Source organism: Marmota marmota, unplaced genomic scaffold, assembly GCF_001458135.2.
Source record: "Marmota marmota marmota unplaced genomic scaffold, marMar, whole genome shotgun sequence".
Taxonomy (NCBI): Eukaryota; Metazoa; Chordata; class Mammalia; order Rodentia; family Sciuridae; genus Marmota; species Marmota marmota.
This window is the reverse complement of record NW_026000240.1, coordinates 1,084,610-1,108,593: the sequence shown is the minus strand read 5'-3', so window position 1 is coordinate 1,108,593 and position 23,984 is coordinate 1,084,610. Positions and strand designations below refer to the sequence as shown.

Sequence of the window (23,984 nt, the reverse complement as noted above, 5' to 3'; positions counted from 1 at the left end):
GTTTCACTCTCCATTGTTTGAGAAACCCAAGTTCAAAAATATTAAATTGAAAATTCTAGAAATAATTCATAAATTTTAAATTGTAGACTCTTATGAGTAATATAATGAAATCTTGTGTCACTATACTTAGGACAGTCCCTATGATATATAGTACCCACCTGTTAATTACATAGAATCCATGTTAGTTATTATGTCAACTGTCACAGTATTATAGTGCTAACATTGAAATAGCTATTATTTAATAGTGGCCCCAAAACTTAGCAGTAATGATACTGGTGGCTAATGAGAAGGTATGAAGTATTTTCCTTTAAGTGAAAAGGTAAAAGTTCTCAATAAGTAAAGAAGAAAACATGGTGTGGTGAACTTGCCAAGATCTATGATAAGAATGAATCATCTGCTTGGCATGATGGTGCATACCTTTAATCCCAATGACTTCAGAGGCTGAGGCAGAAGGATTGTAAGTTGGAGCCCAACCTGGGCAAGTTAGGGATATCTAACTTGATTTCTGTTTCAACATAAAAATTATAAAGGCTGGGAATGTAGCTCAGTTTATTTTTGTCATTTAATCAGCCTAGAGTTGAGGGAGGGAATCATTGATGTTCATTCATCCGCTCAAAGATATCAGATTGGATGTTCCCATAGTTGTCTTTTCCCTTGTGATCTTAACATTGCAACTGCCTATCTTTTCTAGTGTTCCAGTTATAATAAAGCCATTGAACTGAAAAGCAGCAATATGAAAGACTAAAAGGATCTGGGTTGTATGGCATGTTTTCTGTTTTTATTAACTTTCAAGTTGTTCTAGAGCTTAATGCAATAACTGAGCTGGGTTTAATTTGATAACTTTGGGCTAATAAAAAGCAATAGCTTGCTGGGCCCAGTGGTGCATGCTTATAATCCCAGCGGTCTGGGAGGCTGAGGCAGGAGGATAGTAAGTTCAGTGCTAACCTCAGCAACTTAGAGAGTCCTGAAGCATCTCAGTGAGATCCTGTCTCTAAGTAAAATATAAAAAGGGCTGTGGCTGTGGCTAGGGTTCAATCCCCAATACCAAAAAAAAAAAAAAGGAGTGTTTTTTTTTTTTTGTTTGTTTGTTTATTGAGAAATATTGTGAATTTCTTTTGTACTGTCCTGAATTTTGTCACTTTTTTTCTTTGTATTTCATGACCGTATTGTTTCCAATAATTCATTCTTTTTCTTTTAAACTGATAATACTAATTGTAAATATTTGCAAGTCATAAGTGATATAAGAACTCAGAAAACACAGGCATTTCATTGTGATTAGATATTTCTTAATAATATCAAAGTAAGTAAAAGTAAGGGAAGGAATATGCAAGTCATTGACGTTTAAAGAGGTAGATGTTAAAAATTGGGGGGATACTCTGGCTGCTCAGGGAAGACCCTCAAGTTCCATCTACATATTATATATAAATCTGGGCCACAGTTTTACAGGTTTAGGAACTAGTGTAACTAGACAAATCATATTCAGAGACTATTTCTAGGGCATGCTAACCAAATGAGAAATTGATTAATTCACTTAGTCATTTGATACATATTTATTGAGACCTTTTCTGCATGATGGAGATTATATATTTCAGAGTTAAGATCGGACTATATGTAGCCTTGTACCACCTGACTATAATCCTAGCTTTTTAGGAGACTGAGGCAAGTTCAGAGCAATTTAGGTAGCTTAGTTGGACAACTGTGTCTCAAAGTAAACAGGGTTGGGAATGTAACTCAGTAGTTGAGAGTTTGCCTCGCATCTGCAAAGCCCTAAGTTAAATCCTCAGTTCTGCCAAAAAAAGATTATATTGTATGTGACAGAGACAGGGAAAAAATGAGTAGCTTAAGTTAGAGAAGGCTAGGCTGTTAGGATGGTCTACTTCAAGTAGTTATTAGAGCTACAGTTATTTTTGTGTTTTTATATTGTGCTGTAGTTCTTCCTTGTTCTTTTCAATGAGTCAAGATGACTTACCACTGTGTTTGTTTTCTAGCCAGCATGGAGGAGGGAAGGGCCTGAGTAGGTTATGGCTTTTCCTATTAAAGGCACAATCTATAAGTTGTACACATCACTTCTGCTCACATCTTATTGATTAGAACTTGATAATATGGCCACATCTTGTTGCAGTAGAAACTAAGAAATCCAAATACTTAAGATAAAACTGCAGTTTCTCAGACTGACATGGGGATAATGTGTATCTGGTACCTATTTTAGTCAGCTTTGTATGACTATGATGGAAATATCTGACAAGAACACCTTAGGGGAGGAAAAGTTTACTGTGGGCTCAGAGTTTTTGAGGTTTCAGTCCATAGATGGCCAACTCCCTTGCTCCGGGCCCCAGGGAGGGGTGGTAGAAGAGTGCTGCTCTCTTCATGGTGACCAGGAAGCAGAGGGAGAAAGGGGAAGGGGCCACAGGAAGAATAGCCCTTCCAGGGCACACCCCCAGTAACCCCCTTCCTGCAGCTACACCTCACCCACCTAAATTAACACCCAGGTAGTCCATTTAAACTAGGATGGGACTGATTAAGTTACACCTCTTAGTTATTTCACCCCTGGATAGTCCTGCATTGACACAGGAGCTTTGAGCGGACACTTCATATCCAAACCATAACTTTCTGCACCTCACCTGCAGAAGCTCATATCCATATCCAAGAGTACCTATAGTCTGAATAGTTCCAGCATTTCCCAAAAGTTCAAGTGCAAAGTCTCATCTGAGACTTAAGGCAAACTCTTGGCTGTGAGCCCCTGTAAAAATTAAAAGCAGGCCACATGTCCTAATGTACAGTGACACTGAGTAAACATTCTCATTCCAAAGTGGGGAATAGTGGCATACAAAGAATGAATGGGACCAAAATAAGACCTAAACCCAGCCAGGCAAACATTAGGTTCTGCAACTTTATGTTCAGCATCTACAGCACGTTTTTGAGATGTGAGCTCCAAAGGGTTTGGCAAGGCCCATCTCTTGGCCTTCCTGGTTGCAGTACTTGTAGCCTCCTAGCCTAACTGTCTTTGCAGAAAGCAGCTTTCCTTGACAGACAGTCCATATTACTGATATCTCTTAATTCCAGGAGTCTCCATTCCACCTTTAGCTTCACTTTCACAATTTTGTGCATTGCCTTCTCAGAGGATGCCTGCAGGAACTCCAACCCATTTGCCCTTTTCCTGGCCTTCTAGGCCTTCCTTTGAAATTTCAGTGTAAGCCTTGTGACCTCCAAATTCCACCATCCTGCATTCCTGCAGAATCAGCACCATATAGATGACACCACGGTCTATGACCAGCTTTAGCAGTAGATGGTCCCCCTTGGACCTTCATGGCTCCAACGGCCTCTGAGTGGCTGAGCACAGTGAAACAATTTCTTAGGCTTCCCTATGCAAATAGGGTGCCCCCCCTCTTTCTTCTCTGTCTTAAAAATAATTTTTATTTCAATGCCCTTAAACCTTCAGCAGGTATGGCTTTGCCAACTCCTGAAATGCATTCAAAGCATCTTTCCTGTTGCCTCTTTGCAGAGTACTTAGCATCTCTTTGGTGGCTGTTATCTCTTCAATAACCATACCTTCTTTGGTCTCAGTTTTATACACACTTTTCTGGCCAGGTTGCAAGTTTTATAAAATTCTCCTGTGCTTTTTGCTTCCAGTTCTCACAGTAAACCTGGCTTAAAGCTGCCAGCAATATCCATGCCACAGCCTGAATGCTATGCTGCCTGGAAATTTCCTCTGCTAGATTAATTTATCCATCATTTATAAATTTAGCCTCACACAGAATCTCAGGACGTGAGCAAAAATTTAGCCAAGTTCTTTGCCAGAATATAACAGAAGGCTCTCTAGTCAAGTTGTCAGTAGAGTACTCATTTTCCTCTGAAACCTCATGAGCACAGTCCACATTCCTGTTGGCATCTGGTCTTCTGAGCTCCCACCAGAATCACGCTTTAAGCTCTACTTACAAAATCTAAAACTTTTTCAAGTTATACTTTTCAAATTTCCTCTCACATATCAGCACCAAAGGCATCTGAACCACATGGTCAGTTATAGCAGTGATCCCAATTTCTAGTGCCAATATCTGTTTTAGCTAGTTTTTGCATTACTGTGACCAAAATACCCTACAAGTACAATTTGAAGAAAAACTCAAGTCCCTTATATAAAATGATGTAGTATTTGCATATAGCATACATCCTTGTATACATTTAATCATCTCAAGATTATTTACAATACCAAATGCAATATAAATGCTCTGTAGATAATTGTTATACTATATTGTTTGGGGAATTATGATCAAAAAAAGGTCCATGCATGTTCAGCACAAAGGCGGTTATTGTAGGCCTGCCTCCATAGTTCTTGAATGAAACACATGGTAAACAGTGCTCAAACAACAAGTGCCAGATAGAGACTGAGGATCTGTGAAATGTAGAAAGTTATAGCAGGGTATGCCTACACATGACTTCATTCTTCATTTGTGTGAATTCAACATAGTGTTCTGCATGTAGCAAATGCAAGTTTACTTTTTGGAATGTTCTGGAATTTTTTTCCCTGAATATTTCCCAGCTGTGGTTGAATCCAAAGAGTGTGGAGAGCTAACTGTATAGCTTACATTTAGTTTTACTCTGTTTAAATAAAGAAATTAGGGGAAATAATATTTTTATTATAATTTTAATTTCCCCACTGTGCATATGCATATTTTAATATATTTCCTTGATTTTATTTATGTATATTTACTGAAATATATTTTTTTCCTCTGATTTTTGTTTTTCATGCTTTCCTGATCTACCTGGGACTGGGAAAAAGATGCTTGTCTCCCATGGTTTTGCACATGGGTCTCCTCATAATGGTTTTTGAATGTTGACTTAGAACAGACAAATAGATTTCAAGAGGGAAATTGCTCATTTGTCCCATAGCCTACTCCCACCTCCAGTCCTTAACTTGTGTAATTGGTATACTTAGTGAAATTATGTAAGACTTTATCTTCCTCTTATTTAATTGTATATATTTAAAATGTGCAGCATGCTGTTTTGCTGTACATAGTGAAGTGATTACTTACAGTCAAGCAAATTAATCTGTCCGTCACCTTTCGTAGTTACCCCCGCTCATGGTAAGAGCTTCCAAAATCTACTCTCAGCCAATATTCAGTGTATAATGCAAAATTAATAATTGTATCCGTGTTGTATAATCTCTAGAATTATTCAGGACTCTTTTTTATTTCTCCTAATATTGTTGCTCTATCTGGAAGTCGTGTCATATTTGGATCCTTTCTTCTAGCAGTATTGTTACCTTTATCTTCAGTGTGGATAATACTATCAACTTCAAATTTCTTTTGCTGGTATAGGTTTCTTCTCCAATGTAAGATTTATGAGGGAATGGATTTTTGTGTTTGGTAACTGCTATAACTTCAGGATCTATAACTCTACCTGAAAACTGGTAGATATTTAGTATTTATTGAATGGCTGAATCTGAATTAATAAAAGCGTGAATGTCAATAAACAAGTTTTAAAAAACAAAGTAAATGACTCATCATCGTTTTTTTGTTTGTTTGTTTTTTTAAGAGAGACAGAGAAAGATAATTTCAATATTTATTTTTTAGTTTTCGGTGGACACAACATCTTTTGTATGTGGTGCTGAGGATTGAACCCGGGCTGCACTCATGCCAGGGGAGCGTGCTACCGCTTGAGCCACATCCCCAGCCCCTCATCATCGTTTTTAACTCTAGAACTTTATTCATTTTCAGCTTTATATATTTATTTTTTCTTGTCAGTGTTGTAGTTGTGGGCAATCTTACATAAATTTACTATTACAACAATATATATTCTTTAGTCTCTAAAAATCTGGGACTTTTTTTCTTTTAATACTTTTTCTTTAGATAAGGCAGTTTAATTACTCCTTTTTAAATCACTTATTAAATCTTTGCAAGTAGATAAAGAATTAAATGGAACAAAATTGCTTTCAAAGAGCAAGGAGTTGTCTTATTATATTTATATGCTTTAAAATAAAACTTTCACCAGTAAAGATAGTTTGCTGGCTGAGTACAGGAGTACTTCTTTTTATAATGTGACTTTTCACCTGTGGAATCAGTAAGCAAATATTAGAAAAGAATTATCTCTGGGGAATTCATGCACACAAAAAAGAGCTTTATTAAAATTGTGTAAACCATTTTAAAACAGAAAATAGTCTTACATTTTCTGATACTCCTCAGAATGATGCGTGTTCTTTGATTACTATTATACAGAATTTATTGATTCCATGACAAACTGATAGGGAAAAGAATATTGTTCCAGAAAAATACAAAAAATATGACTTTCTTGTCATTATTCCTGTGCAAAGATTTCTTTGAGACTGCATTTTCTCATTTGCTTTTGTACCATTCATTTCACATTTAACAACATTTCAGAGTCTTTATGAAACAAAAAGTTCACACTCATGATTTGTGCTATAAATTAGGGATCATGTGGAGATTATTCTCAGTCTTTTAGGAAAACAACTCTTAAGAGGTAATAGTGCTCAGTAGCTTTTATTAAAACATCTAGGGTGATTCTACAAGATAGAATATGCCTAATAAATGTAATGAATATGATATTTGGAAGTATTATAGAAAATTATGATGAAGATTAAACAGCATAAAGTAATATACACACTCCAGTTAAAAAGGAGAGGTATATTTGTTGACAGGGATTGGAAGAGAATACAATTTGTGAATTGTTGATCTTAAGTTTATAGAATTCTTTTCTGGTATAAATATATTTAAACATTTTTTAAATTCATTGTGACAGTGGGTTAAAAAGAAAATAGTTTATTTTAAGTTTGAGAAATGTTTGAAATGGATAGTGTAGTTATGTACCTATATGGAAAGTAATTGTAAATAATGTATAAACACTGAAAACTCCTGATATAAAGAGCTTAATATTTATATTGAAAGGACAGCTTCTGAATTCTGAAACAAATCACTCACCAAGTAGAAACTATTTTTAACAAATGTTGTATAATTTTCTCTTACAGGCCAAAGAGTGTGGCCAGATGCAGAATAAGTGGCTGATGATAAATATTCAAAATGTACAAGATTTTGCATGCCAATGTCTCAACCGAGATGTATGGAGCAATGAAGCTGTGAAGAATATTATCCGGGAGCATTTCATTTTCTGGCAGGTGAGAAGAGTTTATTGAATTTTGAAGTTGAAGAATTGTTGTGGTATTTAATTTCTATAGTGTGGTATTTAGGGGAGGAGGGATTAGGTGTTAAATTGGGAAAACTGAGTTAAAACTTGACATATAGACCACCCATAATGGCTGAAATAGTAAAGGCAAGTGAAAGGACAGCAATGGAGAACTCCCAAAGGGAAGAGTTCTTATAAACCAACACTCATCCCAGAAGCATCTTGATAGAGTGAATGTACAGCTACTGTACTGTTCAGTAGGACTATAATGTAAGCCACTTAGATAATTTTAAGCTTTCTATTAGCTATATTAAAAGAAATGAGTGTGCTGTGGCCGAGCACAGTGGCTCACTTCTGTAATCCCAGCGGCTCAGGAGGCTGAGACAGGAGGATTGTTTGAGTTCAAAGCCAGCCTTAGCAACAGGCAAGGAAGGTGCTAAGCAACTGAGTGAGACCCTATCTCCTGTCTCCTGTCTCTGAGTAAAATATAAAATAGGGCTGGGGGTGTGGCTCAGTGGTCAAGTACCCCTGAGTTTAATCCTCTATACCAAAAAAAAAGAAAAGAAAGAAGAAAAGGGTGAAATTAATTTAATAATATATTTTGTTTAAATTGATATATTTATCATATAACAAATATAAAAATATCAATGGGATGTTTTGCTTTGTGTGTGTGTTAAATCTTCAAGATGTGGTGTCTGTTTCCATACTTAGGCCATCTCAGTTTGGACTAGCCAATTTCAAGTTCTTCAGAGAGCTATTTGGGGCTAGTGACTAGTGGCTTGTGTATAATTTGAAGTAATGGGAAAACATTTGACTAAGATGACTTTGAAGTAATGGGAAAACATTTGAGTAAGACTTGGATTTTCAGTTTGGCCTTCATTCTGTCTATGTTATGTGGGGCCAGTGCTCGCTCACTCTCTCTCTCTCTCTCTCTCTCTCTTTTCACATTCTGTTTCTGTTATATTTGGCGCGCGCGCACGAGCTCTCTTTCTTTCTCTCTCTGTCTCTGGCTAGGGATTGAACACAGGATCTTGTGCATAACCCTAAGCTATATATATATGCCTTCATCCTGATCCCTGATATACTAACTTTATATCCCTAGACATACCACTTAGTATTCTTGACTCTATAGTTTTTTTTCTTTGCATGCACCACCACATTCAGCTGTAGTTTCTTTCTTTCTTTCTTTCTTTCTTTCCTTCCTTCTTTCCTTCTTTCCTTCTTTCCTTCTTTCCTTCTTTCCTTCTTTCTTTCTTTCTTTCTTTCTTTCTTTCTTTCTTTCTTTCCTTCCTTCCTTCCTTCCTTCCTTTCTTTCTTTCTTTCCTCTTATTTGTTAATTTTTATACAGTGCTAAGGATCCGACCCAGTGCCTCACACATGCTAGTCAAGCACTCTGCCACTCAGCTCCAGCTCCAGCCCCACCCTCTAGTTTCTTTTTATATAAAATTATCCAGCTAAGAGCTGGAGCTATAGTTCAGTGGTATAATACACTGGGTTCAAGCCTCAGCATCACATTAAAAAATAATAATAAATTAATAAACAAAGATACTGTTTGTCCATCTACAACTAAAAAAAAAAAAAAGAATTATCCAGCTAAGGTTAGGTGATAACTTTTGAATGAACTTAGTTTTTCCTATTATAAGATATGTTAAAGTTATTAATTTGCCTGCTCATGTGTTATAGGTGCCTAAATTCAACATGATGATTTTTAATGGCAAGATTTATTTTTTTCAGCAAATATTGATTGAACATTTTGTTGCCTAGCATTATGCTAGACTCTCAAGCTAATATTAATATGTTGTGATATATTAGGATATCTATAGTTGAGGGTCAGGAATGAGAGAGGTGGACAGATACTTGAATAGGGAAGAGCAATACTTCTGAACCAGGAAGAAAATGGATTTCCAGGTGGGTCTGAGGGCAGGAAGTTGAGGGAGTCATTATATGACCTTCATTTTTTTTCTTTAACATGAGAATGAGATCCTAACGCATGACACCAAGGGTATATTTGAAAAATTAATTGCTATTGGTGTATAACGAGATGATAGTCGATTCTTTTTTTAAGAAGCTGACCTTTTTTTATATATCGATGATTTAACAGGTTTATCATGACAGTGAGGAAGGTCAGAGATACATACAGTTCTATAAACTAGGGGATTTCCCCTATGTTTCCATCTTGGACCCACGGACAGGTAAGATTTATAACAGTCTACAGCCTTTAACCTATCATTTATTTTGCATTTACCTAGATGATTAATCTTTAATATTTAACTGGATCTGGTATTGGAACTATGATAATTTAGATGAAGGTTTCTTGTTCATTCACTTTATAATTATTTAAATGTCTATTGACGTGTGTATTTAAGGAATCCATTTCTGGCAGCTTGAGAGATGGTAATATTTTATATTTGTGCAGTTCTTTTCTTTCAGAGAATAACTGATATGTTCATTTTATAAAGGGTCCCCTTAGGTTTCGCTATTTTGTGTTTGTTTTTCTTTGTTTTGTTTCGTTTTCTTTTTTGGTACTAGGGATTGACACTAGGGGCATTTAAGCACTGAACCACTTCCCGAGTCCTTTTTATTTTTTATTTTGAGATAGGACCTTGCTAAATTACTTAGGGTCTTGCTAAGTTGCTGAAGCTGGTTTTAAATTTGCAGTTGCCTCAGCCTCCCAACAGGCATGCACCCAAAGGCATGTACCACTGTGCCCAGCCTCCTAAGTTTTTTAATACTAAAATATTAAGATTTTTCAGATAACTGGTTATAATTGCACCAGAGAAACACAGGGTGAAGCTAGTTTTGTTTTGTTTTTAAAAAATGTTTTGGGACAGGGTTTTACTCTATTCCCAGGCTAGCCTTAAATTTGTGATCCTCCTGGCCAGCCTTCTGAGTAGCTGGGATTACAGGTGTGCACCACTGTACCCAACTTGCTTTTATTATTGGTTGTGTTTTATTTAGACACTGCTTTGTTTTAATTTCTTCTTCCAAAATGGCAATAAGTGATAAGATAGTTGCTTTATCATGATGGATGGGAATCTGTCAGGTGGTTATCATTTATGTAGGCTTTAGGTTAAGCTAGTGAAGGATGGATATATGTTTAATTATGCATATGCCAAAAGAACTACATCATGAGAATGTTCAGAAAAAGTTTTGGTTTTTTTTTATGTTTATATATCCTAATTTTTAATCTTTAGGTCAGAAGCTAGTAGAGTGGCACCAATTAGATGTATCGTCTTTCTTGGACCAAGTCACGGGATTTTTGGGTGAACATGGGCAGTTGGATGGACTTTCTAGCAGTCCCCCCAAAAAATGTTCCCGATCAGTAAGTATGAGTAAGAAGTGGTGATATAATTGTACATAAGCATCTTATGTAAAATATTTGATGTTAAGATAGTAATAATGATAATGTAAAAGCCAACAGTTATCATTTGTGGCTCTACTAATCTTAGATACCCACCTTTTTATTTCTATAATTTTCCACATAAGGACTCCATCTTCTCAGTGAAGTCATAAGACTCATATTCCTGCTCTCTGGGTACAGCTGTGGTGTAGACATATCACTTAAGATCTCCTAAGATCTTGATTTAGAAGTAAACAGTGTAAATATATAGAGCAGGAGGACTGACGTGGTAGGTCTGGTAGTGGAGGCATCCTCTTCTTCAGGAACAGCACTGTGAGGGCTTCTAGTATCCAAATCGAAGTAACAGTGTACATGTGTTTTTGCTGGAACACCTCATGGTATATAGTTTTAGGGCCTGTCTCTCTGACTCTTTCAGATTGTTTCTATATTTATTTTCTATAATCTGCTATTAGTAGGCAGACTTCTTTGATAATTGGTATCCTGATTAGTTGCAAGTAGTAGACCTCAAAGATAGGCCATCTCACATTGTTTGTAGTAGCTGTATGGGTTTGCTGATAGTAAAGATAAAAATAGTTTTATTAGTGCATGTGACTTTGGCAGTCCACATCAAGTAGTGATATAAGTTAGTATAAGTTATTACCCAGAATGAAGTACCTGTTTAAGGAAAAGCCTTAGGGAATAACATTGGTTTTTTTAAGGAAACAAAACCAAAAAAAAAAAACAACAACAACAACAACAACCCAGTGTTTCTTTAATTTCCTTGAGAGAGTTTTCTTATTTTTTGCATTCTTAAGGCTGATGTTGGACAAACCAGAACCTGAGCCTATGAGCTATTGGATTATGACATTAATTGAATTTACAACCTCACTTTAAAGAGTTAAAGCAATAATTGATAGAGATCTTGCTTTGCATACACATATGCACAAGGTCCTGGATCCATCTCTAGCACTATCAAAAAAAAAAAAAGTTGGGGCTGGGGCTCAGTGGTAGAGTGCTTGCCTAGCATGAGTGAGGCACTGGGTTCCATCCTCAGCACCACATAAAAATAAACAAAGGCATTCTTATATCTACAACTACAAAAAATTTTTTTAAAAAGTTAAAAGCATTTAGTGGGAAAGTCTGGACCATAAAATTGGAGCAATATATACATAGGAATGGATTTGGGTGTCTGGTACCTCAGACCTTACTTTTGATACCAAATTCTGAACTCTACAAAATTTATTTCAACTTCATATAAAAGAAACACCAACAAATAAAAATTTAAACAAGGAAGATGCTTATTTATCTCAGCAAAAAGTCCAGATAAGCAGTCTGTGTTTTGAATTCTGGGGGTGCCATCTAGGAACCAGGTTCCTCCTCTTTTTTTTCCTGATCTTCCATCTTTAGTCTTGTCTTTTGTTCTTGTGGTCAACGAAGAGATACTTCACTGATAGGTCTCATATCAGTATTGCAAGCATGGATGAGGAGGAAGGGATATCATCTTATTACAAAGGTAAATAGTCACAGATAAGAGTCCTGTGTATTTTAGCTGGCACATTTTCTTACACAAACACAATCGAGGTGCTATTAATAAAGAGGCAGAGGAAAATAGATATGAGATAGGAAACTAACCTATGTGGTTTACAATGTCATCTGTAGTTAGTCCAAGCTGTTACATGTCACGTGGGCACAAGTTTGCTTTTCTTTGTGTGTGATAAATTCACCTCAAGTTTATTTTTTAAATTGTATAGCTTTATTGACATAAAATTGTGCAGTAAAATTGAATATAAGGTTTATAGTTGGACAAGTTTTAATGTTGACCCTCTTTTCATGTGCTTTTTTGCTCTATGTATTTCAGTGAAATGTTTATTCAGATCTCTGGCTCTTTTTTGTTTGTTGTCTCTTTAATATTGAATTGTAAGAGGTCCTTTATATTCTAAATATAAGGCCTCTTTTGGATAAATGGTTTGCGGATATTTTCTCCCAGTTGATGCTTGTTTTCATTTTTATACAGTGTATTTGAAGAGCAAAATTATAAAGTTCTGATGAAATCCAATTTGTCGATTTTCTTTCTCTCTCTCTTTCTCTCTTTTTGAAACTGGGGATTGAACTGAAGGGTGCTTAACCCTTGAGGCACATCCCCAGCCTCTTTTATTTTTCATTTTGAGACAGAGTCTTGCTAAGTTGCTTAGACTGACCTCAAACTGGTGGTCTCCTGCCTCAACCTCCTGAGTTGCTGGGATTACCGGCATGCACCACCATGCCTTGCCTTGCTATATTTTTCCTTAAAAAATACTTTTAGTTCTTGAGTCTATGACACATTTTGTATTGATTTTTCTTAAAATCAATTCATTTATTTTTACTGGTGAATTATAATGATACGTAAGAACAGAATTCCTTATGGCATATTCATATATGCACATAACATAACTTGGTGAATCTCATTTTCCAGTACCTTTCCTTGTAGCACATTATTTATAATACTACTGTCTAGCCTATTGCCACTCACACATCCCTCATTGTATTTATACTATTATGCACATATAATCCCAAGACCTCCTTTTTTATTCTGAATTATTTTACATTAGCAAATATTTTGGACATTAAAACAGTAAGTAGTCATGAATTTCTTTTTGTTTACTGAAGCAGGTTCAACAACTGTGCAATGAATAGTAAGAAGACTGGTGAATTAATTTTTATATATGATGTTAATCTGTGGTTGAGTTGGATTTTTATGGGTTTTATTTTTTTTGGGGTGTGTGTATGTGTGTGTGTGTATTTGGTTATGCCTTAGTTTCAATATTATCTGTTGAAAGGAATTTCCCTTCCCCCCATTGAATTTGCCTTTGTACCTTTGTCAGAAAGAAATTTAGCCAGGTATGGTGGCACATGCTTCTAATCCCGGCAACTCAGGAGGCTGGGACAGGAGAATCACAGGTTCAAAACCATTTTTTGACACTAAGCAACTCAGTGAGACCCTGTCTGTAAATATAAAGTACAAAATAGGGCCGGGGATGTTGCATAGGGGTTGAGTGCCCCTGAGTTCATTCCAAGGTACAAAAACAAATAAAATAAATTGATCTTGTATGTGTGAGACTGTTGATGTATTCAAATCAATTCTAGTGATTAATAATGTCTTTTATACCAATATTTCAGTATTTTAATTAATGTATCTTTGTAATGAAGTCTTGAAATCATATGGTATGAAATGTCCCACTTTATTCTTTAAAATTGTTTTCATTATTTCAGGTTCTTTGCATTTCCATATAAGTTTTAGAACTGCTTGTTACTTTCTAGTTTTTGGCGGACACAACATCTTTGTTTGTATGTGGTGCTGAGGATCGAACCCGGGCCTCATGCGTGACAGGCGAGCGCGCTACCACTTGAGCCACATCCCCAGCCCTGAACTGCTTGTTACTTTCTATTTAAAAAAAAAAAAAAAAAAAAGCTGAAGCTGCTGGGATTTTGTTTGGAAATGTGTTGGCTCTGTGGAGAATTTTGAGGAGAATTGACATCTTAACAATTGAATCTTCAGATCGGTGTACATGGAATATATCTCCTCGTTTACTTGTTTTTTAAGTTTTTCTCAGCAGTGTTTTTGAGTTCTTACATATTGACCTTGTAGCCTGCAGCCTTACTAAACTAATTCTAGTAGCACTTTTGTAGTTTCCTTAGACTTTCTTATGTCTTAAGTCATTTTGTGAGCAACTAAAGACTTTTATTTCTTCTTTTCTAATCCTTAGGCCTTTTATTTGCTTTTTATGCCTTGTTAAACTTGCTAAAATCTGCCTTACAATGTTTCGTAGAGTAGTGAGATGAGACATGAGACACCCTTACTTTGTTTCTGGTGTTCGGGTGAAAGCATTCAGGTTTGTTTTTTTTTTAATTGTCAATGGACCTTTATTATTTATTTATTTATATGCAGTGCTGAGAATTGAATTCACTGCCTCACACTTGCTAGGCAAGTGCTCTTCCACTGAGCCACAACCCCAGCCACAAATGCATTCAGTGTTTTACCACACAGTTTTGTGTTAACATTATATTTATCAGGTGAGGAAGTTTCCTTCTGTTCCTGGCTTGCAGGATTTTTATTGTCAATGGATTTGTCATTTTTTTTTTATAACATCTGTTAAGACTGTCGTGGTTTTCTTTTAGTGAATTCCATTGATTGATATTTTTAACATTAAACCAACCATGCATTCTTGACCTAAAATCCATTTGATTATGATCCATTACTTTTTAATATATTGTTGAAATTTATCTATTTATTTAGTGTATTGACTAGAGATGGAACCCAGGGTCTCACACATGCTTTGCAAGTGCAGTACCACTGCATTACATCCCTACCTCCCTTCTCCCCCGCTTTTTAAATCTTGGATTTTGATACAGGGACTCCAAGCTGCCCAGGCTGGCCAGAAACTTAGAATTCTCCTGCCTCACCCTCCTGAGTACCTTGGGATTATGTGTGTCACCAAGCCCAGCTGTTGTGAGGTTTTCTTTTTTTCTTTCTTTTTTTTTTGGCGTGCGCATGGGCCGAGGGTGCTTTTGAGGTTTTTGTTGTTGTTGTTCTGTCTTCCTTGTAACAACTTGTAACATGTCTGTCTGGTTTGGGTATTCAATTAATGCTGACTTCACAATAAATTGGAAAGTGTGTCCATGTCTTCTGTTTTCTATAAGAGTATGTGTAGAATTGTTATTATTTATTCATTAATGTTTGGTAACATTTCCACCTGGGTGTAAAGAGTTTTTCTCTATGGGAAGTTTTAAACTACAAATTCAATTTTATTATTAGATATAGTATTATTTGGATATTCATTTGTTTTTGAATGAGCTTTAGTAGGTGTGTGTTTCTAGGGATCTGTCCATTTTATCTGAGACGTTAAATATGTTGACAAAATTCATTATATTCCCTGTTATTCCTTTAATGACTATAGTTATCCCCTCTAATCCTGTTTTTGGTAATTTGTTGGTTTTCTTTTTTTCCCGATAGTCTAACTGAATGCTTAATAGTTTTATTGGTCTTAATGAGCCAGATTTTGGTTTCACTTATTTATTTTTTTTTAAAGAGAGAGAGAATTTTTTAATATATATATATATATATTTTTTTTAGTTCTCGGCGGACACAACATCTTTGTTTTTTTTGTATGTGGTGCTGAGGATCGAACCCGGGCTGCCCGCATGCCAGGCGAGCGCGTTACCACTTGAGCCACATCCCCAGCCCAAGTTTCACTTATTTTTATTTACCTATTCTGTTTCTATTCTCTAGATCATGCATTAGTTTTTTGTCCTTTTCTGCCTCTCCCCTCTTCTACTTTGTTTGGGATTAATATTGCTTTCTTTTTCTAAGTTGTCAGTTTGTTTATTTTGTTTTGGTTTTTTTTTTAAGTGGAAATTTACTGCTTTAGCTCACATACCATAATTTTTTCTAGCTTAACTAGTAAATGGAATTTCTTAGCGGACATGTTTTCTTTTCTTTCAGTGGTGGTGCTGGCAATTGAACTAGGGCTGCTTTACCTCTGAGCTTCATCCCCATTTTTTTTTATTTTTATTTTTTTTGAAACAGGGTCTCACCAAGTTGCTGAGGCTGGCCTCAAACTTCAGTCCTCCTACACTGTGCCCAAATGCTGGACATGTTTTGTTTTATAAACATATAAGTAAAAAATCAGAGGAGTGTCTGTTGTACTAGTCTGTTGTGGCTACAATCTTTAAAATTAATCTACATGCTGTAAAATATTATTATTATAAATCTGCATTCTACCTAAGCTATTGAATGTCATGTGGTACATCTTTCTGCTTTTGGAAGGTGATAAATTGATGTTGTTTGAGATTTTCCCTTAATTTTTTATCATGTGACAGATAGTGGAAATCAAAATGAGGTTCTTTTTTATTTTTATCAGCAACACATAAATTTTTTACTTTTTTATTGTGGAAAAATTAAAGAATATTCAGAAACTGAAAGGATTTATGAGACTGTAGATATCTATTAGTTAATTTCTGTAATAATAGGTGGTCAGTTTTCTTTAACCTGTATTCCACTACATCTGCATTACTTTGAAGCAAATCTCAGAATTTATTGTTTTGTTCATTAATATTTGGCATGTATCTTGACAAAGGCTCTTTTTTTAAAATATATTTTTTTTTAGTTATACATGGACACAATATATTTATTTTTTTAATGTGGTGCTGAGGATCCAATCCAGTGCCTCGCATGTGTGAGGCTTTTTCTTTTAGTTGTAGATAGGCACAATGCACTTATTTATTTATCTATTTATTTATTTATTTTTATGTGGTGCTGAGTATTTTTAATTTTAAAAAAGATCATTTTCAAAAACCATTATAATACCACTTAGCATACCTTAAAATTAACAGTAATTTTTCAATGATGAGATAGCCAGTGTTGAACTTGATCTTACAAATTTTTTTTCTCTGTGGTGTGTTTGAGTGCAGATCTTAATAAGTTTTACTGTAGCGGTCTGTACTTTATAACATACTTTGTTCAGTGAAGTCTTTTCTTTCTTTCTTTTTTTAAAAAATATTTTTAGTCGATGGACTTTTATTTTATTCATTTATTTATATGTGATGCTGAGAATCAAACCCAGTGCCTCACACATGCTTGACGAATGTTCTACCACTGAGCCACAACTCCAGCCCTTATTATTCAGTGAAATCTGACCCAAGAACTTTACCAAGGGGAAAACTCAAAATTTGCATTTTTCTTATCATAATGAAAACTTTTATTATAATTAACCTTGGGAGAATTTTGTTATGTTCCCCTAGTTTTGTATGACATTTTGTGTTGAATGTTAAAAATTAGTGCTAATTGAAGAATATAATGGTGAACAAGAAATACATCTTTTTCTATTATTTAGTCATTTTTAAAGAATGGTGTTTTGGCATGCATGGTGGTACATGCCTGTAATCCCAGCAACTGGAGGTTAATATTAATAAGGCAAGGTGAGCAACTTATCAAGGTCATGTCTCAAAACATAAAAAGGACTAGGGGTATAGCTCAGCTGTAGAATGCCCATGTGTTCAACCCCCCACTACCAAGTGGGTGGGAGGGCAAAGAATGGTGTTTGGGTTTTATATTTAAAACTTTAGTTCTTGTTGCTATAAACTGTTTTCTTGGTTTTGTTTATTTTGATGGCAAAAATAATCTGTTTGAAACATCAGTGTGCTAAGTGCTATGATAGGTTTTACTTTTCTAAATGTACATTCCAGTTTGACTTTGTAAGACAAAGTTCTTGTCCTCAAATAGCTTAAATTATAGTGGAAGAGATACAGTCATTAGAAAATAATGATGGCAGATTGACTGTTATCTTTCTTAATACTCTGTTTGACATGATTATTTTTTTGGTTTAACTATTTTTCTTTCCACTTGTGTTTTATGACTACGTCTCACAGGAGAGCCTTATAGATGCAAGTGAAGACAGCCAGCTAGAAGCTGCCATCAGAGCCTCCTTGCAAGAAACACATTTCGATTCAACACAGGCAAAACAGGATAGCCGTTCAGATGAAGAATCTGAATCTGAACTTTTTTCTGGCAGTGAGGAGTTCATATCCATTTGTGGCTCTGATGAAGAAGAGGAGATAGAGAATCTTGCCAAATCCAGAAAGTCTCCCCACAAGGATTTGGGGCATAGAAAAGAAGAGAATAGAAGACTACTGACTGAGCCCCCTGCTAGAACTGAGCCTGGAACAACCACAAATCACCAGGGATTGCCAGCTGTGGATCCAGAGATTTTGGAGATGTCACCCGAAAAATCTGATGGAGTAGTGGAGGGAATAGATGTAAATGGTGGGTTAGAGTACATACTTACTTAAAGCTTGAATATTATATATTACTATTGGCACTTGTTTATTTAAATTAATCTCCTATCTTAAACTCATTTTTTTTTTTTAAACTCTTCCCTTAAGGACCAAAAGCACAGCTGATGTTGCGGTACCCAGATGGAAAAAGGGAACAGATCACTCTCCCAGAGCAAGCTAAACTGCTAGTAAGTATAGCTATTAGAAGCATTTGGTTGAATCAGAGAAATTAATAAATTGAAGTAAGTCCCTGGGTTCAATATTTAGTACTGCAAGGGGGGGGGGGCAGTATTTTATATTTAATTCATTAATGCTGTTCTCTTTGGGGTTTTTTGGTCCTGAAAATTGGAACTTTCAGGGATGATCTACCCAGTCCTTTTGTAGTTTGAGTATCACTAAGTTGCTGAGGCCAGCCTTGAACTTGTGATCTCCTGCCTCAATCTCCTGAGTCACTAGGATTACAGACATTTGCCATTTTCCCTTTTATTTTCATCTCATAGGTTTGTTTTTCTCTGTTTCTCTTAGGCTTTGGTGAAGCACGTCCAGTCTAAAGGATATCCAAATGAACGTTTTGAACTTCTCACCAACTTCCCTCGAAGAAAACTTTCTCATTTGGACTATGATATTACATTACAAGAGGCAGGGCTTTGTCCTCAAGAGACTGTCTTTGTACAGGAAAGAAATTAACACCATGGCCTGACCTCTCTCAGCTTAACCCCTTTTTTCCCTTTTCCTGTGAGATACCATGTCACTAAGTATGCATTTTGGCTCATAGGACCATAGAGTCAAAGTTGGCAAATAAGTCACCTGCCTTCTCTTTTATTTCTTGTTCTCACCTGTAATCAGTCTCTTTCTCCCTCCCCACTTTTTTCCTCCCCCGTTCTCTTATTTTTTCCCATGTCCTTTCTTTCTTACCTAATCTGGTGACCAAATGGAAGTGTATGGATAAATCTCTCCTAGTACTGGCAGCAGGAAATGTGTGTGTCAATAAGTGATCTCTTGCACGGCACTTTTTCGGGATCAAATGAAACTACTTCTGAGACTTCTTTGACAAAGAATGGCTGGATGCAGAATAAGAACAACCTCTCTTTTTTTGTAAGCCCCCATTTGCAGTAAGAAGAACTTCTCAACCAATTTTTGTTGTTGTTGTTCTTCATGTAGGAAATAGCACGTAACAAAACATCCAAGCTTTTGTTTACATGGAAAAAGCACCATAATTATTACTGATCATATTTGAATTTTTTTTCCCCCAAAGAATTCCCATTTTCCCATTTATAAGAGCTATTTCCATGATACGTGTTAGTAGAAAAATGAGTGTTCAGTTTAGGGTATGTAGCATGGGGTTGCTTTCAGTGGCCTAGCCTGAGACAGCTTTCTTCATTACTACTGTGTAATATTGATCTTGCTAGTCCTAGAATGGACATTTAGTGAGCATATTGTAGTGACCGGGATAGGAAGGTGCTTGCCGTTTTTGCTAGTACAGCATATTAGTTCCTTTGGCTTCTCCATTGTCTGGGTCCACAGCAATCTGTAGGAAGGCAGCTATTCAATAATCATGCAGTACAATGGCTTGTAATTGTAACCCTTGTGGTTATGGATTGTCCTATGTGCTTAAGGCATACTTAGGTATGTCCCAGGGTAAAAGAAAACTACGCAGCTGAGAGTTGCTAACCATGTTCCTTTGGTTATAAATAATGATTTTTTTTTTTTTTTTACCCCTGGTTGGAGTAAAAAAGGCTCTGGTGACTGACCGGCCTTTAATTCCTCATAGTTTTCTTTCAAAGGATATCAAAACTGAAAGTCTCCAAAAGGAAGACCTTTAAGCTAAATTCTTTAAAAGACAACATTTTAGTAAGGGATGCTGAGGGTTGCCAGTGATCTTCAGATGTTGTGGTGTTTTTCTGACAACAAATGCCACATTCAAATATTAGTTAGTGAAAACTTCTTTCAGTATTATTTAGAAAAAGGCATCTTGAATCTATATAATACTGTTTACTTATCAGCTTCACTATATGCTCAATTCTTCCTTTGAGCTTTATATAAAGTCTTCTGACAGGATAGTAGTAATCTCGTGGCAAAATCAGAACTGGGTATAAAACCATTTATATAGAATGACCTGTTTTGTCATTTGGGGTTTGAATTGATTCTTCTACTTGAGGAACAAATGGCAAATTGCTATTGCTCAGAGACCTTTTAGGTTCCCATTTACTTTAAGATCACTTTCTTGGCAACTAAGGGATTAAAAAAAAAAAGAAAAAAAAAAAAGCTGTGTGTTGCTAGTGTACAGTTATAGACTATGGTTTTTAATGGTTGGATTTTGAGGGACCCTTCCTAAAGAATGAGTTATGTATCTCCTCAAGGAAATCATGGAAAATTCTGTTATTCTTCAGTGAGTCCTTTTGAATTAATGTTCTTAACATTTTTTTCTAAGTCTGTGTAAGTGCTTATGTACACGTATATAATTGTATAAATATTTATAAATATATTTATATAATTGAAATTTCATTTATACCTTGAGTCAAAGTTCTCTCTTTAGATCGGTGACTGAATAATACCACTTTGGTGTTTTTCATAGGCTCTTGAGGCTTAACTAGCAGCTTCTGGTTTATTGAGGAAACATGGTTTTTATGTTAATTCCTCAGTTATATCTCTGAACTTGTATAACAGATTTGCTATCTGAGGAACAGAGCTATATACTAGAAGGTACATTAGAGAGTAAAAAACTTGTTGATAGTTAGTCAAGGTCAGAAATTAAAAATTCATGGAGGCACAGGGTAAGAAGTGAGGATATGCTCAGCTTTGTGCTTTGATAGCAGCTATCTTCACTCCCAGCAAAGTCATAGCTAAAACCCAAATTGGTCGAAATTCTAAGTTAAGAATTTTAACTTATAGGATTGTTTCATCCTCTTTCCTACTAGCTTCTCTCTTCATAAAACATATCTTGAAGTCCTGAGGCAGCATGCTCATAAATGAGGGGATGTAGTTTTTAAGTATGCTCAGCACTGGCAAACCAGATATTAAAAACCAAAGTGACTTTTTCAACTTGGGTCACTATGAGATGACCGAGTATATATAGGATTTAAGTAAGAGTCAGGGCATGGTACATTCATCCATCCTGGATACAATCAGATGTTTAGAGTACAGAATGTAGGGGATTTTGTTTCATTTTGAAGCAGGAGTGTAATCATCTTGAGGTGGATAGAGAGGCCCATGAGGAGAGGTTATGGATTATACTTGGGAAAAGTAAGTGCAGAGTATTGCTTTGCTCAACTTAATCTATTTAGGGAGTATGCTTTCTCCAGTTTGCCTTATTTCCTCTACAAGTTCCTTTGCTTTTTGAGGGAGAGGTTTTATTGAATAGATTAAATGAAGTCAGTAAGGTTAGATAAAAATAGTCACTCCCCCTGGTAAATATTGGAAACAACTTAAAAGACAGTTTTTAAAAGGTATGGTAGAAAAGATAGATTTTGAGAGTGACAAAAGGATAGGGAGATAGAATGAAAACTAGCAAGGAAAAAGTGAGAGGGACACTTTATTGAATATGATTTAGAAAGAAACCACAGAAGAGAAAGAATAGTGCCAAATGAGGGAAGAACAAGGAACTAAAGTAACTAGCATGTGCTGTGTGCTTCATGTGCTTTTTCTCCTTTAATCCTCCTACAAACCCTACAAAATGTATAATTTCCCCATTTAACAAATAAGGAAGAAAATTAAAGTTCATAGAACTTGTTAAGGATGTCACAGCGAGTAAGCGGCAAATCAAAATTGGAATTCAGAGTCCATTTCTTTGACCCTGGTGCTGTGTTCTCCCACATAAGGGAAATCCGCCCAAAAAAGTATCCTCTCTCCTTGTTTGGCTTTGTAAATTAACAGCTGGTTTTGTTTTCTTAAAGCTAGGGGGAGTAGTTGAGGTAAAGCTTGTGGAATTTGCACTATGCCTATAACTTCTTACTTATTTTGAGAGACTAATTATTAATAATTGCTTTTTTAAAATGATGCACTAATGAATATGTGAAAGGAGAATAACTATCTAACATTATTTGCCAAGAATAAATGTAAAGGGTAAAAAAGAATTTTCTTTCTTTAACCATTTTTCAGAAAAGATACAATTAATCTTTTCTGTGTTCCATCCATGCTAGATTATTGAACCTTCTATGTGTGTTTTTAAATCTTCTATAAAATTCTACTTCCTTGACCCTATGAAGAAACAGTTTTCTGTTGAATGCTTACTCAAAGTTGGAAATATTTTGAAATCTAAGATCTGATTCTTTACTGTTATCCAGTTAGGGAGACACATTACACATAAGATCATTGGAGAATATGTAAATGTTTGCCTTTCCCAGATGGAACTATAATTACAACAGAAGTTTAGAGAAAGGAAGGAATCGTGTAGGTTTTAGTTAGCTGATTCTTCACAAAGAAAGAGGACTGAAGGGTGACAAACACTAGCTCAAATTTTTTTTTCATCTATAATCTTTAGTTTCACCTTTTTTAACTACTAGGTTTTTGGTTCAGTGAGGCATAACCAGTACTCAAGTATCAAAGGATTCTTGATCCCCAACACTAAAGATTCTTAATTACCAGAGATCTTACTTGGACACTTAGGAAAAACACCAGAGGGAGTTACTAGCAACTGAAAAATAAAGGAAAGTTTTAACTTGTCCACCCAGGTACAGATTAAAGGTATAGTGTATTATATAAGAAATGCAGAAAAGGCACTATTTTAGGTTTAAGTGCACTTGGGTAATAGCTGTGCTAATCAACTGTTATATTGGAAAGTCTCTTTCTACCTCTGAGTCTTGGGTTCCTCATCCAAATAATTGAAAAATCTGACTAGACTAATAATTCTCAGTCTTTTCAAGCAAAAGTACTTATAATTTTAAATTCTGGCATGGGTATGGAATTGTGGGATTAACTGTGAATATAATTAATTCCGTAGAGAAAATGTAATGTGCATTGGAATTGCAGAGCCCTTGCAGAAACTCTAGGCGCCCACATACTGTAGACCACTGAGTTGCATTATCTCTAAAGTCCTCCAAAATTTTATGCATCTGGTCTTTCCCCTTTGTTATATATTATCCTTAGGCTTATTAAAAGTGTTCTTGTTAATGTGTTCCTTTGCTTTTTTTTCCCCTGTGTCCAGATATCATTTGCCCAGTAACTTGATAGAAGCATACTTCGATGATTTGAAATTCCCCAAAAGGGGAGTTTAATAGCTATTAGAGATCTAGTAATGACCTTTGAAACAATTCATTAATTTTTAATACATAATGCTGTGTGCCCACTTGTTCTATACAACTAAAATGTAATTAATGAGAACCAAATACGTCACTGACACTGGAGTTGAATTTTATTTTGTGGACTTTAAACAAAGGACTTAACTGACTCAGCAATTGTTAGGAAACTGTATAAGTTGTAGAATTCACATTTGGATTTTTTTTTTTTTTTCTTTTTTGGATGGTGCTGGGGATTGAACCCAGGACCTTGCGCATGTGAGGCAAACACTCTTATCAATTGAGCTATACCCCCAGCCCAGGACCCCATTAAGTTGACTTTTAAAGATAGTTCATGTCCCATAGAGTGTATTTCATTGTTTCAGTCTCTCTTCCTGTCCCCACTTTTGCCATTTTTCATTTAACTACTATGTAGTAAATTATACAGTGCAGGCTGATGAATAAGCAATGTCTTGTGTATAGCCAAAAGA

General features: G+C 35.6%; 1 protein-coding gene across 1 annotated transcript in view; it reads left to right on the top strand.

Moving 5' to 3' along the window:
- The window catches only part of Ubxn7 (UBX domain protein 7), a 54,068-nt gene extending 30,675 nt beyond the window's left edge, over positions 1-23,393 (top strand). Inside the window, exons 6-11 of the mRNA XM_015486818.2 lie at positions 6,977-7,123; positions 9,233-9,323; positions 10,326-10,453; positions 17,876-18,269; positions 18,389-18,468; positions 18,806-23,393. Coding sequence (XP_015342304.1) covers positions 6,977-7,123; positions 9,233-9,323; positions 10,326-10,453; positions 17,876-18,269; positions 18,389-18,468; positions 18,806-18,967 — 1,002 coding nt within the window. The 3' untranslated portion in view covers positions 18,968-23,393. The remainder of the gene's footprint in view (positions 1-6,976; positions 7,124-9,232; positions 9,324-10,325; positions 10,454-17,875; positions 18,270-18,388; positions 18,469-18,805) is intronic.
- The last annotated feature ends 591 nt before the right edge of the window (positions 23,394-23,984 follow it).